We start from the raw sequence: 16,994 nt of genomic DNA on the forward strand, positions 1-16,994 counted from the left end.
ATTTCTCTTCCTAGGACATCCCATGCATTCTGCTTTTAGTCATTAAAAGTTTTGTTATTCCTAAATCTCTTTTCATTTGAAAGCAATGTTAATGCTTTTTAACTGGATATGAACCTATCGTACTAGTTTTGCCAAATGTTCTTGTGTACTACTCTGAAACTGTCAACTAGCTTAATCAGTCTAAGCAAATCATACATTTCATACATTGTCATACATACATTTAAGGATAAAGAACTATTTAACATGAAAAGTGTATAACAAGACACCACTGCATAATTAAATACATTATTTTGTAGACCACATCAATGTGCTTTGTGTTAACTCAGTCGCTCAGCTGACATATACTTCCTGCACTTGCAGTTTACTGTATTTAAAAACTTCATTAAGAACGTTGACAGTTCATGTAAGGAAAATTAACCTTAGATAGAACCTAAAGCTTGAATAGACCGACCATGGCCAGAGGATGAACAGCAAACTCGTGTGATGTGGTTTTTCTCCTTTTTTGCACTTTAAGGTGGTGTCAGATTGCATATTAGCCTGGAGGTCTACTGGTCAAATGCTGCATGCAGCTCGTCTCTAAGGAGCCCCCCCATTTTCCAGGGTCTGTCAACGGCTCTGACCAGCAGCAGTCTGCGAAACCAAATCACACTGCCTGAGGGAGCAACACTCACTTGTCATTTGCTCAGGTTGAGTGTAACATGTAAATGTGTCACAACAATGTACAAAGGAAATACAGTAAGTGCGAGATTAGCAGATGAATGACTCACTGCAAAGGTCCAAGTGACTGAAAAGGTAAATAAGTTGATGGAGCTGTGTTAAAGGCAGCAGCATGACTCTGGGGCTCATTTTTAACTTTCTCCACCAAGTTAAGAGCAACAAAATTGTGAGCAACTTCAATTTTAAAGCTGTAATTCTATATTTCCAAGAAGGCCTTTGAAGACAATATATGTGGGTGGATACACAGGCAGTAGCTCTTTGGAATATTTCAACACAACCGCACAAACATTGCTGTTTAGTTTAAGCAAACATTTACACATTCTTGCTTTCTCTTTCCCTCTCTCTGGCTCTCGTACTCCCTCTCTATACCTGTTATTCAACTTTTCCAATAATAGTTTTCCACCTTTGCAAACATCTCTAACCATCCCTTGGATGGTTTATTTCACAGATGTAATGGTCCATGCTCTAGATGTCATGTACCTATCCTCCTTCCTCCTGTCTTATAGGTTCAAGCTGAAATCAAGCCTATAAAATACTTTCACCCACGAACATGTGGCTCTCTGTATGATCATCTCTGTTCTGTAGAGGTAGCCCCAAAAGATCCAGAAGTACCTGATAAGTAAAGATGTTTGAGGACATTCCCTCACAGAAAATTCACTTTTATCTTCCTCAAGCTTGACTGCAGTGAAAGGCTACTACATGCAAACAGTGTGCTAATCCTCTAACAGTGTAATAACTTAACAGTGACTTATTTGAGTATGAAATCGCCCTGATAAAGTGTGATTTCAAAGAGTTTCTCAGTTGCTCAGGTATAATTCATTTGTGGGCACGAGCTGTAAATTTATACCCGAACACATGAATTATTCTCCAACTACCACACAGAATAGTTGAACTTAGACACAATTACCCTTGTGGCTCCGATTAGATTAAATAAAATTAGATTTCACCAATGCTTTGGCTTCAGTGGTTTTGTGTTTTAAGTTCACAAAGTTTGAATATTTTCCTTAAAAACTGCCACTCTTGGAATGATTGTAAAAACTCTATTGGTGCCCTCACAGCTTCTCCCCAGAATGTTAAGGCCCAGGCTGTTAAAGACTCAGCAGGTTTGTTTACTTAAGGAACTCTCCATGTGAATACTGCCCCAGGTCATTATTAAGTAGGCACTTACTGCAGCCTCCCTCATAGAGACACACCCTTTCTTTCAGAACTGATATGTCATGAAGCCACAGTGTCCCAAATAAGTCAAACTCTTGTTACTGCTAGGAGTCAAACAAAGTGTCTCGGTGGCTGGAGCAGACTGAAGCGATCCAGCTCTGGAGTGCTGGGTAGGAGACAAAAACTACATTCAGCACATCCTCACCTGAGGGCAAAAGAGTCACAGTCCCCAGAGGACCTGGACATCAGTCCACACTTAAACTGGGACAGAGGAGCAGCACAGGTGAAGAGCGAGGCATAGCTGAGAAGAAGCCTCAGCAGTGGAAAAGCTACTGAATCCACTGCTTTCAAACACTGACAAGGTAAGATTTCTACTACCACTAAGCTACTGTTGTTACTATACTACTATTATTATTTTCACATAATACTGCCACTGCCACCACCTCTTTTACCAGTACTGGATAAAGTATGCAAGTCCTTTACCTGAGCAGATATAGTAGTATAGCTTAATTTGGACAGAAAATAAATCAAGACTGGGATCATTTTAAACTCAGTTAAAACGGTTTTGAAAGAGGAAAAAAATCATGTAGTCATAGATGATCTGGTGCTTGAGTTTTATGATAATTTTACGTCATCATTGTTTGTCAGAAGTTTGTGTTTTGTTCTGTCCTCTGTGTGTTTTATTGTTGAGTTATGTGTATCTTTAAGGATGATCGAGGGACAGGCTTTGCAAATTAGCGTAGTGTAAGTGCTGTTATATGTGGCTTTGGTTCATGCTATTCACTTGTCTCTAAACAAATACAGATGAAATAAACTAAATACCATAAAAGGCCTTTCTCGTGACAACATTTGGACATGTCACAGTAGGAAAGACACAGTCGTAGATAAGAAGATTAATGAGGGCTGAGCTCTATTTACCTGCTTCAGTTTCAGGGTTCTGCTGTGGTGCCTGCTGACTCACTGTCACACTGTCATTGCTGACTGATGCTTAAATAGAGCAGAGCCATCGTCAGTGATAGTAGCGACACCTGTGCTTCTCCGCTTTGACAAGTCAGAATGTCTGCTGTGAATGAGACTTTAAGAACGACCCCCAACCAATCAAAGACATGCTCAAGTTTGACTAAAAAGTAAAACTACTAATTACTAAAAGTACATTATCAGCTAAAGGTAAATAATTATATTATATTATATTATATTATATTATATTATATTATATTATATTATATTATATTATATTATATTATATTATATTATATTATATTATATTATATTATATTATATGTGATTGCATGTTTGTTTGTATCCTCTATTATTTTTATTTTCATTATTACATATTTTGTAAACTCATAAATTAGCAGTAGAATAGTAGGCTAACTCTGAAATGTCTAGAATTATATTTTTTGTAGTATAAAATTAAAACTCTCAAATAAAAGAACTTGAAAGAAATTTGATTCTATTTATATAGTTACTTTCCACTACTTTACTCTCATTATTACTATCACTGTACTGTTAGTACTACTACTGAGTATACTATCTGTTAATATACTGCCACCACCACTACAACTGCTATCACATCCAGTGACAGTGGTCCTGCTTGTGTTTTGATAATCCTTAATATAATGAATTTGTTTTCTTTATAATGATGTCCAGACTAGGCTACTGAAAGTATCAAATATTATTTAAAGTGATGTATTTCAATAAGAACTGAGTATAAAATATGTTATTTCATGTAGGATTTTTTTCTGTCATATTATGAAAAATGTATTTGGATAAATATCAGTTTTAATTTAATCAAGTTTCTTCAAGATTCCAGTGAAAAAGTTGCTCAATCTGATTTAATTAATCCTAGTTTTACGTATTAAGAAAAATGCTATATTGAAAACAAATAACTTTATTCAATGTCTCTCTGCTACTTTTAGTATCCCCTGCAAGCTGAGACAAACACATATGCATGCACACAGGCTCATACAGACAAATCCACGTGCACAGAAATAGTCACAGATATTTTGTCAGAGCAGACACAGAACAGCTCATAAAGGTGTGAGATTAAGCACATGTCCCTTTGTCCAAAGAACAGTGGAATGTAAGGAGCAGTGAATGAGCTTTTCGTATTGACTAAATGTCTCTCATATCAGTTTGGCTGCAATCTAATGACGTGTTAAACACAGCACTACACATAAGTCCACAAATAATAGGCTTGATATCATCAGCGTGCTGCTTTCATTTGAGCAGTACATAATACACACAAACACACACACAAAAGCAGAACCTAGACAAACAAGTTTTGGCTGCTGCTTAACATTTAAACACCTATAGTCGAGTAAGGAAATAGAAGATACATGGACCAGACATCTGGGCTATGTACCTTGTTCATATAATCACAAAAGTGTTTTCATAAAAAAATTCCAATCTCTTTGAATAAAATATTGTATAAGGTACATGTTGTTGTAAATACATGCACATTTGATCCTTTGATCCTTGTGAGCCTTTATCATAATTATTACTATAGTAGTCATCTTGCCAAATAAAAAAAAAGAAAAGTGTGCAACAAGCAATAAATAACAGCTTCTTGTCTGCTGCAAGCATACTTAATTTAATCAGCAACCGTTTTTTAGAGATCTGTTTATTAACTAAACAGATTTCATCTCTCGTGCTGGAATCCTACAGCAGTCTCACATTTGCGAAATGCCTTGTTTCTTATGACACCACCTCACAACATGTGGCAGTATTTTGAAAATGTTTTGGTCAGTCTATTTGTCTCTGTCAGTAATGAGTGTTTGCCAAAAGATAACCTGTCAGTAGTATTCATTCTAACCTGTTCAGTGTGAGTAGAGTGTGATTCAGTGCAACATTTCACTCTTTAAATCAGAATCAAAAAAGCCAATGGATATTTGCCTTTGGCATGGCTCACACAGGTACACAGAACAAAAACATACATGTAGCAAAATTATGCGTGTAGCTTAAAAAGAAATATATATACAAAATCTCTTTTAGTGAAGTCTCTGGACACTGTTAAAATACTGGTATTTTTCATTACTCACTGTAAACTGAAATATACTGTGTTTAGTTTTCGTACAGGTGTATAAAACATAATTTTGTCAAATTAAATACTGGCATATCACACCACTCCCCTCTTGGTGAGCTGTTCTCTTACTCATACTATGATGAATACGTTCCAGCTACTTAGCCTTTATCCACATATTATACATGTCCCACCCTTTATGCTGTATTCTATCAAACATTTTTTTGCAATTAACTTGATGACTGGATGTGGTTGATATTTTTTAAAGGCAGTGGGTGTTACATCGTGATAGCAGCCAAACAACTCTTTTACCAGTAAAACTGACAAACACATTCGTTTTTCCTTGTAAATGCAATTACAAACAAGGCTTTGATCTTCCCTGTATAATCTCTATTTACAATCTACAAGGTGGAGTAGATTGGATTCTGATATTATTGCATGATAATGTTGAGAATAATGGAAAGGTCAGAGTCTCACCCAGGCTGAACCCATTGGACCTGAATATTTCTAAACATATGGATTCATGGGAGACTCTAAAATGAATTCTCATGGATACTGGATTAAAAACATACTGGGGTTTTTTTAGTTACATTAAAACACTTTGAAAGACAAACAGTGGCTTCAATGAACTGAACCGTTGCAAAGGCTCCAGTTGGCTAAGCTGCAACAACCGATTCCTTATTTCAGAGTAAGTCCAAGCAAAGTAAATATCACGGAACAAATGTCAAGTTTACTTTAGGATTGCTACTGTTTAAATATTGAGCATCTGGGAATGGTTGTAGCATCAATGCCACTCTGTCAGACAAGACAATGTCACAGTTCAACAGGGTGTAAACCTGTTACGACTCCAGTGACAACATTTCGTGAAAACAGTGCTTTCTTCTTCCAGCCTTAAAGGAGTCTGAGCATGGGGAGTCCGGGCCGTGAACACATGGACTGCACTGCACGCTCGCCTCTCTACATCAGTCACCCACACAGTAACCCCAGGGCGGCCTGGCTGGACGAAACTGAGGACATCAAACCGCCCCGCAGTTTGTTGGGGCTCCCTGAGGTCAGCTGGCCGGGGATCTACGTTCCCTGCTGCGACCGATTAGTCATGGAGGAGAACCCCTGGGTGCTGGGGATGACAGAGGGCCCCGCTCCTGCTGCTCCTCCCTCCAGGACTCTGGAGTCGAGCCCGACCGCACCCAGCCAAGCACAGGATTCCTCTTCTGAGGTGGAGGGTCAGGTGGAGGAGCGTTGTCTGGAGCAAGTCCAGACCATGGTGGTGGGAGAGGTGCTGAAAGATGTCGACACAGCCTGCAAGCTGCTCAACATTGCTCCAGGTAAAACACAAGATAACATGTTACTCTCACTTTATCGCAGACATTTAAACAGAGACATCTGCTGTAGAAAGTGCTGGCTGATAAATAAACTTTCAAAAGCTACCAGCTGTTTGTTTACTCTGACATTAACTTCTACAGTGGCACAACTGACACCTGCTCGGCCAGTGGCTGAGGCCCTGCTCACCTTGTGCAAACTCCTCTGTTGACAAGATTATCTTCACTTCTAGAGAACTGAGTTGTTATCTGGAGCCTTAAAGTCATTCGCTGTGTGCGTGATTATTTGCTTTTGTCACAGCAGTCGTACCTTCTCGGAAATTAGAAGACATACATTTATAGCACAATGCATATTGTATCATAGCCATTTTCAAAAAAGAGTGCTAAAGCTCCGGTTCTGAACTTTTATAAAGCCAGCAGTTTGCAAGAGTCTGATTAAAAAGAATGGTCAGAAACAAAGGCTGAGATATCCTGACTTTGTCTTGCTAATATGGGAGCACTGTAGGCTGGATCCTACATTTCCCATAATGCGACTATTGCCCACATATTTCAAACTTCACACACTGAGGTTGAGGAATCTAAAGCTCCTCCAGAATGATCCTTTTTAAAATGACTTCAAAGAGAACTAATTTGACTATAAAAACAGCCCTGTGACCCTCTAAATTAACACAACACTACCTCAAATCCCCCAACAACAGGTTTAGGCTTTGTTTTGTGTTGTTTGGATAATGAATGATAAGATTTAGTTGCATTGTCATCCTTTAACTGCTTTTCAGTTTGATGACAGATAACTGTTACAACTCAGTCCGTCAGATAAAATTCTGTCAAACTTTGTTTTTTATCTTATCTACAGTTATTTTTTAAAAAATCACTCTGTTTGAAAGGTGTATTCCCAGTGAAGTGTAAAAATTCAAGCAACAGTGGCTGAAATATCCAGATTTTTAGTCTATAGTTTGGGTCAAACACCAGAAACCCCATAATGCAATCCATCCTTTGGCCTTCCCCGACTGACGAATGCATACAGCATATGGATCAACAATAATCAGTCAACAATATTTTATTTAGCTCAGTGTAAAGTAACAGCTTCATCCACACAAATGCTGACTTCTTGAAAACTGCTGTCATGTTTTTATTGGTGAAAAGAGTTCAGCATGTGGGGAGCTGTGTAATGAAAAATACCTGCTGTGCCTCCCCCTTCAGACCCCGTAGACTGGAGCTGTGTGCATGTTCAGAAGTGGCTGCTCTGGACCGAGCACCTGTACAAGCTGCCACAAGTCAGCACGATGTTTCAGCAGCTGACTGGGAGGGATCTGTGCTCCATGACCGAAGCGGACTTCAGACAACACTCCTTGCAGTTTGGGGACATGCTGTATGCTCATCTGGACATCTGGAGATCTGGTAAGAACAACAGGAACACTGGGAATATGAACCTGCATCAACTCTACTGTCATGTTGGCAAGTTAGGGAAGACTGCTTGTGTTGCAAACTGCTGCTGGTTTCATTCTTTTCTATTTGTTCCTTCAGCTGCAGCAATGAAGGAGCGCTGCCCACCAGAAGGCAGAAAATCTGGTGAGTTTTTTTTAAATAAATATGATATATATTTTTTAAATATAACCATGCTGCAATGACTACAATTCTGGGGCAAAGCAAAGTGAAGTGAAAAAACATAGTTTAGTCAAAAATGTGTCATCTGGTTTCTGAAAATCTCTCCAGTGTCAACAGCTGATGAGGATTCCTGGTCAGATGTGATGTGTAACTACCCCAGCCAGCCCATCCACCTGTGGCAATTCCTTCAAGAGCTGCTCCTCAAGCCGCACAACTACAGCCGCTGCATCCGCTGGCTCAACAAAGAGAAAGGTAATGTGATGGAGTCACAGAGCTGGAAGCAGAGAAAATGGATGGCAGTTCAACAGCAACACGCACAGCCTCACAGAGCCACTAGCATGGCTTCAGGCTCTCTCATTCAACTCAGGATCCTGAGTACATTTTCTTTCTTCTGTCCACAGGAATTTTCAAAATAGAAGACTCAGCTCATGTGGCCAGACTGTGGGGCATCAGGAAGAACCGCCCAGCAATGAACTATGACAAACTGAGTCGCTCCATACGTCAGTACTACAAGAAGGGAATCATTCGAAAACCTGATGTGTCCCGCAGACTGGTCTACCAGTTCGTCAACCCTGTATGATGAAGAGGATCAGCCGATCAGAAGACAGTTATTAGCTCAGGGCCAACCAAAAATATGCTGGACATACGGTAGAAGTAACAAGAACTCTGAAGCTCATTTGTATATGGTATTTGATGTTTCATGACAATTGTAAAGACTGCCTACTGAAACATGCACTCCTGCCTATCATAATTTCATTCTATTTTATAATTCTTAAAAAGTGGATTTTATTTTGTCTCTTTGTTGTCTTTAGCACTCATTTTTTTAATTACTCCTTGGTGTGATGTTTGGTTTTCTCAAGGACATATTTCTTTTTCTGATTATGGAAACATTTAAAAGAACTACAAAATATGGTTTTTCACTTTGTTGGATAAAGTTAGATAGATCCATAGATCCATACCTCGTGTCATGTATACTAAATTCTGGCAGCAGCAGCAGCCAGGTAGCTTAGCTTAGCATAAAGACTGGAAACAGTGTGAAACAGCTAGCATGGCTCTGTCCAGAGTTTAAAAAAGAAAAAAATCTGTCTATGAACACCTTTAAAGCTGAAATGTTATACTATGTCTTGTTTGTGTAATACATAAAAAAACTAAGTGTGGCTTTAAGTGCTAGTGAGAACTTATGTTACTTTTAGACAGAGGTAGGCTGTTGTTTCCAGTCCTTGTGCTTAACTAACTAGCTGCTGGCTCCAGCTACATTATTGTACAGACATGGGATTAGTATCTTCTCAGCTAACTCTTTGCAAGAGAGTAAAGTGTAATTCCCATGTTGTCAAATTATTCCTTTAAATTCTCTTTTGTAAACAATGACACTTACTATTATTTACAGGTATATTTAAAGTTGCAGAACAATGCCAAAGTAAGTGAATATTTTATTAAACCTGCCGTGATAAATAGTCCTTACATTTCTTTCTTTGGGTTTATGTTCAAGATCTACAATAAAGCCATAACTTATTACCAGGTGTTGTGTCTTTAAAACCAGAAACAAGCAATACTCCAATAAAACACTCACATACAGTCTATTCAAAAAACACACTGACACTTAACTTTTTTTTTTTTTCAACAAACTTGTTTCCCTTTCATACCAATATCGCAATATTGACACCACCACAACAAATTTGATTTGGGTTTTTCATCACTATCATCATTATTATCTGTGATCATAATCATCTTTATGCATATTTAAATGAACTTCTTGTTACATCAAGATGAACAGGCACTACACCAGTTAGGAGATAAAAGTACATCACTAACTATTAACATACATCTTCTAGACCGCTAATATAGGGTTTCCACAACATGAGCTGCTGTCCCCTGTGTGCATAAGGAAGAGATCATCAACATAAAAAAGCATTTACATGTACACCTTTTTACTGCCTCAACATGGTTAGGTCTCATTTTCAACTCAACACAGTTGTACAGTTACAATAGAATATAATCTTTAAATTACATCATCATATACAAATCTGACAGCGTGGGATAACGTCACGCTTTTATGATACACTGACAATTCCATTGCAATGAAATTCATACGATATGGTACCTATTACTTAATATGTTTTCCATTGCTGTTATTTTAATGAAACACATTTACATGTATAACACTACATTTTGTCTTAATAGTCAATCACTTGCATTTTTTTTTTTTTTTTTACAGTTTTTTTTTTTTTTACATTTACACAACTCATACACACTGGATGATGAAGATGTTTTCCCCCGAAATATTAACCTGGTAAGGTGGATTATGTGTATGAACTTGCGTGTATTGTGTATATTATGTGTCTAATGCATGTGTATTTGTGTGTGTGCGTGTGGGTGTGTGTGTGTGCATACGTGCATCGCGGATGTGGGACAGTTTGATGATAGGAGTCCTTTTTGCTATGCTGGACAGCTTTTACTCTAAGACACAACTTGTGAGCTGGTGATGTGTTTCTCCTCATGTGTGAGACCCAAACCTGTCAAATCCTGTTCCAGACACAGAGCTAAACACATCTGACTGCTGTTGGTCTGGTAAAATTTAAAAACTTCAGGACAACTAAGTTATAAAAAGCATCTCTCTCCTCTAATCAGAGATTTAGGTGCAACTCGTAGCAAGACAACTCACTAATCAACATCTGATGAATGCCAGTTCCTGCTATAAGTTTAATTTCTATGGAGCAAGTTAAAGATTTAAAAATAACCAAGTAATGCACTGTGTAAGCGTCGTCTTACATGCAGTGCAGTACTGGTGGCAAATGTTCTCCCTGTGTCATTGCGCAGTGTTTTGCAGACAAATGAAGTTTGGGTGGACTGGGAGGCAGCTACAAGTTCATCTTCACTGAAGCTGTTTCAAATGTGATATGTGAAGTTATTGCATGGAGAGAAAACAGATAGTTGATGGTACTGGGTCATTCTTTGGCTCAGTGGGGAAACGGGCCACATAACTAGTGCTTTTTGCTAGGTAGGGCTTTAACTGACAGTGGAGAATCATGTTTAGACAACATGCCCTCTTTCAAGCCCAAACACTAGTACATTCATGTCCTGTTGGAGAGGCTTTGATCTTAAGACAACAGTCTGCAGCACAGTAATGCAATGAAACGCCTCCACTGGCCCCTCGCTCTGGAAGAAAAGTGCCCGGCGCAGGCATTGTTCATAACCCCCCTCCCATACTGCAGTGGCACCCTCAAAAAGATGACTTGATCCGGCTTCGCTCAGAGGGAATGTATCACTCATGTTTCTTAGCAGTAGTGGATTAAAGTAAGACCTGAATTACTGAACCAAGAATGAAAGCTTCTGCAGAAACTTTGCATGGGGTTGCATGAAGATGATATTGTGATGCTGAGAAAAGGAAAGACTATGTTAAAAACAAAACAAACACAAAATCGGTTCATCAACAAGCTTCCTCTCATGAAAACAGAAGCGTGTGCATGTCCAGAAGCACGTGATGCTAAAACGTGAACTCTGCATTTGTAGTTGAAGTGTTGCATCAGGTTGTAGCCTACACGAGGCTGCAGGAGTCAGGGAATGCAAGTTGTTGCATAGCACATGCTGCTATGCAAGCTTAGAAACAGTTAGAAACACATAGCACTGCACACACTGGAAAAGAGGTTGGACCAAATCACAAAAAAAAAGGAACAAAAAAAAAAAAGAGGATACTGTCTGTGGTACTTTTAACAATACACAGCATTCCTGATGTAAGAATGACGACTGACCACACACAGCATTAAAAATGCTACACAAAAATGGCATCACACTGTATATACACAATGCAGGTTAGAGAAGCTCGTCTTTGTCGAATGGGTATAACTGATTATATTATCTTCCCATTTTCACAAGAGAACAGACTGCAGTATACTGCAAGTTTAAATAAGCTGCATTATATGTTAAATACAGCTACACAGAGAAGCAATGTGTTCCTGCACTGTTGATGTTATAGTTGAGTGTGTATATACTGGAATAACTGCTGCTCCTGTTTTTAAATGTGTAAGTCCACCCACCCCAAATGCTGGATAAAATATATTATACTGATATATTGTCTTTTAGGTTACTAAGTTTTTATTTAGGCAAGACTGCTTGGCGCATCTGTTGGGCAAGGGATGTGTTGCTCTTAAGTCTCTGGCTATGTGCGGTGCAATTGGATGGGACAGTTCAAGCTGCCTCCAATGGCTTGTCCTTGTCCAGTAATGTGACTAGATTGGCTCGACGTAATTGGCCGGGTACAGTCCCTCTCGGCCGTTGTCCAAACGACCTCTACACCAGCCTTGCTCATCTTCATCCTCAGTCTTGGTCAGTTCATCACCTGTGAAGGAGACACCACTCCTTAATCAACACGCGGTCTTGTGTCAAATACTGAGTGTAAATCTAAAATCTGAAAGCAAGATATTTGAAAATATTGCTCCACGTTTCTGCTGATAAATGCGCTCTAGATTTTTGTATTATACATGTCTGTTTTTGTCTCGTATTACAGCTACTATTTCAAAACTACTGAGGTCATGAGTGCTTCTTGCTCCCAATAAAATATGACTAATAAAGAAAACTATTTCTTAATTATTTGTAATTTTCATATTTTATCTACTCAGTACACAGTAAATATGAAAATACTGCCAGCAGCTGATCAGTTTATCTCAACATAAAGACTGGAGACTGGTGGAGTAAACTAGCTAACCACCTGCTGGCTCTAGTTACAGCACACATTCAACTCTCAGAAAGGAGAGAGGTACTGAATTTCTCATCTAACGCAAGAAAACAAATGTGTGTATTTCCCAAAATGTTGAGCCATGTCTAACGAATTTCAGTGACATGAATCTGATTAGGCTGTGTCAACCCTGTTTCACCCATTAATCAAGGTGGAGTAAATGAAAGGTGCCCTATGGAGTTTCTGACCACTAGTAATGCTATCCAACATTGTTTTTTATGTCTGGGTCCCTGTTTTGTTTGTTCATGTGCAAGAGGACACACATGTACAAGCACAGGGGTGACGCAATCCATCCATCCATTATCTCTACCGCTTATCTGAGCCGGGTCGCTGGAGCCGATCCCAGCTGACACTGGGTGAGGGCAGGGTACACCCTGGACAGGACACCAGTCTATCACAGGGCTGACATATAGAAACAAACAACCATTCATGCTCACATTCAAACCAATGGCCAATTTAGAATCACCAGTTAACCTAATGTGCACGTCTTTGGACTGTGGGAACATGCAAACTCCACACAGAAAGGTGCCAGGCCTGGGGTTTGAACCCAGAACTTTCTCGCTGTGAGGGCTAACCACTGCCCCACCGTGCCGCCCTGAAGCAATACAATTCCTGCCAGCTGTCTCGTGTTATTCCACTGATCTACAGGTGGCAGTAAAGAACCAAGAGACACAGGAATATGCCAACAAAGTGCAGGGAAGAACAGAGCTAGCAAGTAAACACAAATCAATGTTTGAAAGTGTTTTCCGAGAAAAGAAATGCATTCAACACATTTATTTAGCCTCAAGGAGTCACATAATGCACTTTGGTGAGTAACACTGAATGCAAACATGTTTTGTTTGTTTACCAGAAAACTCCACAGGGCACCTTAAGGTTTGTTTTGATCAAAAAGAGCGAAGGAACTCACATTTGCATGCAGGTGTAGAGTAAATGTCTTTAAAGACTGAACACACCTCATCTCAAACAGCGAGGTTAAAAATAGCACGTGGAAACAAGATGAGGACACGCAGCTGTGGCTCCTTTGATAGTCATTTTTCTGTGTAAAGCTTGTCTTTAAATTGTTACCCATGTCATCGTGCAGGGCTCTAAAAGCACTTTTCAGACCATTTCCCAAAGAGCTTGTGTTAATTGGTGACAAGTGCCTGTAATTTGTTTTCCACGTGGCCATTATTGACTAATCACTGCTATCTTCTACAGAGGACGGGAGCTTTAAAATAGAAATCAGAACAGAGTTGGTGATTTTTGGCCACCTGTGTACAGCTTCTCGCCCTGTAACTCCTGCCTACAGTGTCCGAGCTCCTTCATATGTTAATTAAGTTAATGAGTGCGTGTGAGCTTAGCTGCACGATGATAGGCAAAAATCATTTATCCTGTGTCATGTGACCACTGATAATTACCTGCTTTGAAGGTGAGCTCATCCTGTTCCTGGCCTTCATAGTCATAGAGAGCACGTACACGGACCCCTTTCCCAGTGCTGGAATCATCTTCGAATGAATTCCCGTTCCCGCCATTTTCGTTGCCGGAGTACGCAGTGGGCTGCTCATCATCGGACCACTCAGTCGAGTAAGCTTGATTCTTATCATAGCTGCTCACACTGGAGGTGACAGAAAATGTGAGGTTTGATGTCAGGAGACCAGAAAGCATAAGACAACACAGTGATACTCTACATTTATCATACTGTTAACAAATCCCAAAACCAAGAATGAAGTATTGCTTGTATGGCTTATTCCTCTGTGCCGCAGACCTTCATTGTTCTTCAAAAAACATCTAAAAACACAACACTGAGCCACAACATCACACTGGATGACATGTAACTTTATCACAATGAACTAGGGCATTTTAGCTTATTTTGAATCAATCCCACTTACATCATCTTGCAGTTGCAATTACTCACTAAGACACAAAATACGCAGCTGAAAATAGTCCCCAACAAATACAATACTTACTCCTGTTAGAGCAAAATGTACTCAGACTTGATTTGTACAATAATTCCCTGATTGAACAGTGTGTTTAAATATGATGGATTTGATTGTAAACAATAAATTCCTTGAACTGGCCTGCTACGATCACCAGGTGGAGCCACATGGTCAGTGCTCGGGGTGGGTGGGGCGCCGTCTGGTTTCTTCTTCTTTGGAGGGGCACTGGCCTGGTCTGGGTTGTATTCCTGGTGAGGAGAGAGAAACACATGGAAGCGGAATAAAGAATGGTGATAAAATAAGAGAAAGGCTTTCTTCTCTTTCTGGTTGAAGGTCTGAGGTTGTACCTCAAATGCAGGCCAGTTCATATGCATCCCAGGACCATGGTTGTTGCTGAACCACTTCAGGTCCTCTTGTGTGTTTGCGGCCAGGATCGTGCGCTCCAGTTCTCTATATATTGTGGCATAGCTGAGGAGAGGAAAATGGAACAAATAGTGACAATGAAAGTGCCAGAGGGGATCTGGGGGGCAGAGGAGGGAGGGCATGGGTCCTGCCAATTTGGCAACAGAACCCACAGTCTAGTTCAAATTCTGGGTTGACAGAGCTCCAATATTGGGGCATGAAAAGACTGAAGTGTTTCCCTGAGTTTTCTGCTGAAGCCGGAGCCCTCAGCAGCTGAGTTATTTGGCCTGAACAGTCCTAGTTTTGTAGAAAGGTTTTTACTATGTTGTCACAATCTTCCTAAATCACTCCAATGTGTAATAGATTAAAAGAGCACATTTACCTTGTACTTTTATTATCTAAAATACAAGATGAACTAAGGTTTTACTCTGGTCTACACTGATGCAGTAAGAAAATGTTTTTCTTTCAGTCTGGTATAATTAAGCACAAACAGCAAAATCACCTAAGTGTTTTTTTTGCCTCTGAAGCTGGAATATTAACTAAATGGAAGAAGTGAGCTACAGCATGTTTTTGAAACAGAAAATTAAGCAATTAGATTTCATAACTGGATTTTGGACAGATGAGTGAATGCCTTTCTCCAAAAGGCAGTGATATAACTCCTAACAGCGCAGCAACTGCCTCTCTGCAGATAATAATCTGAAGGAATATTTTAATATATTTGACTTGCGCATATTTAAAATTTTAGCCAATAAAAGCTCTCAGGACACCTGAATTGCCTTTTATGAGATGATATGTGACATGTCTGTGGGAAAGTAGAATATAGATTCATGTAAGTATAAGAAAATGTCTAATATGTTAAAATTTTTTGCATTATAAATGGAGTCTGGCAATAACTGCTGCAAGCTAAAAAATCTAATGTTATAAAAAAAATACAGTCTCATATAAATACATTTCATCTGCTGTTGTGTGGATAAATATTATGTAGCATTATGCCTGAAAACTGTTTACTTTAAAACCAAGTACAAATGTGTCCCCCAAAACCGAGTCATTGAAGGCATCACAGGTGTGAAATGGTTGAAATGAATCAAATCGAAGGCGATGAAACCAGCGCAGCTCTCTACACTCTGATAAGCTCGACTAATCCATGACAACCAAAGACGGCAGGTTTGGTTGAAGAGCCTGAGCATCACTTTGCTATGGCTGCCAGCTTTGTTGTAATGTGCAAGTTCAAAACAGCCAAGAATATGACAAGCATTCGCTCTGAATAAAATTCAGTTTGGCAGAAACATCATTGACTGAATCATCAATTCATTAGTGCTGTGAGTCTGAACACTAATGAGAAACATATGCCTGGTTGAGAAGTGTGTTCAGATTAATCAGTCTGAAGTGAACTGTACTGAATGTGACGCAGCAAATCAAACTAATCCATTATCAGTGTGTTTGCAATGTGATTATTTCTGATTGAAAGTACAGGTATGCAATCCAGCTCTAGCACATTGCATATGCCCATAGTGCATTGAAATATATTGTACATTCTATATAATTACAATTTAATGGACTCAAATTGTTTTTAAATGTGGGGGAGAAGTGGAAAACAAATAGAGATGGTGATAAAACTGAAGAATATACAGTAGAAGAAAGTTGATAAAATAACATGATGAGAAATGTGTGAGGTCTGTTTTTACACCTCATACTGTATCACATGTCAGTCAAACACAGTCAAGTGATCCTGAAACAGCAGCTCTGTAAAGCCTAAATAAAACTGGCTCCTTCAGCCTGACTAACCTTTGGTTCTCAGTGAGGTTAAGGTGGCGTTTGATGTCCAGCAGGGCCTCCTTGAGGAAGGTCAGCCTCTTGACTTCATGCTGCTGGCACTGGTCAAATACCTGCTCCATGCTTTCCATGTACTGTGGGGTGCACTTGTTCAATTCCTCCAGAGACTTCTCATACTTTTCTTTAGCCTTAGACAGGAAACAGAAAATGCAGATTAATAAATTGGCTCGAAACCAGTGAATTATCATTACTATTTTAATGACCAGCTTATTCTTATTTGGAACTTCATATACTATAAGTCAACTGATGCCTAATTTATATGCTCCCCAAAAAACATCAATAGCCTTTTAATG

At 39.3% G+C, this 16,994-nt stretch overlaps 3 protein-coding genes across 10 annotated transcripts in view; 1 reads left to right on the top strand and 2 right to left on the bottom strand.

Moving 5' to 3' along the window:
* The window catches only part of bltp3a (bridge-like lipid transfer protein family member 3A), a 31,162-nt gene extending 28,333 nt beyond the window's left edge, over positions 1-2,829 (bottom strand). Inside the window, exon 1 of the mRNA XM_071476832.1 lies at positions 2,791-2,829. The gene's annotated coding sequence lies outside the window, so the exon portion shown is untranslated. The remainder of the gene's footprint in view (positions 1-2,790) is intronic.
* On the top strand, positions 1,735-10,045 carry LOC139620874 (SAM pointed domain-containing Ets transcription factor-like). Of its 2 annotated transcripts, none has more exons than XM_071476859.1 (6): positions 1,735-2,234; positions 5,784-6,219; positions 7,414-7,611; positions 7,738-7,782; positions 7,936-8,070; positions 8,220-10,045. In XM_071476859.1, exons 2-6 carry the CDS (start codon positions 5,802-5,804, stop codon positions 8,396-8,398), a joined length of 975 nt encoding a protein of 324 aa, XP_071332960.1. In that variant the 5' UTR covers positions 1,735-2,234; positions 5,784-5,801; the 3' UTR covers positions 8,399-10,045. The 2 variants fall into 2 exon arrangements, with proteins under 2 accessions (XP_071332960.1, XP_071332959.1); XM_071476858.1 differs by having other exon boundaries at positions 1,765-2,234; positions 7,927-8,070.
* Positions 9,730-16,994, bottom strand: part of LOC139620873 (protein kinase C and casein kinase substrate in neurons protein 1-like) — a 42,966-nt gene continuing 35,701 nt past the window's right edge. For all 7 annotated transcript variants that reach the window (XM_071476854.1, XM_071476853.1, XM_071476857.1 and 4 more), the window contains 5 exons: positions 16,654-16,829; positions 14,814-14,934; positions 14,608-14,714; positions 13,948-14,144; positions 9,730-12,154 (listed from right to left, as the gene is read on the bottom strand). In XM_071476854.1, the coding sequence (XP_071332955.1) occupies positions 12,045-12,154; positions 13,948-14,144; positions 14,608-14,714; positions 14,814-14,934; positions 16,654-16,829 (711 nt within the window). In that variant the 3' untranslated portion in view covers positions 9,730-12,044. The remainder of the gene's footprint in view (positions 12,155-13,947; positions 14,145-14,607; positions 14,715-14,813; positions 14,935-16,653; positions 16,830-16,994) is intronic.

Source organism: Trachinotus anak, unplaced genomic scaffold, assembly GCF_046630095.1.
Source record: "Trachinotus anak isolate AG129_WGS33_773 ecotype Australia unplaced genomic scaffold, CSIRO_AGI_Tana_v1 ptg000004l, whole genome shotgun sequence".
NCBI lineage: Eukaryota > Metazoa > Chordata > Actinopteri > Carangiformes > Carangidae > Trachinotus > Trachinotus anak.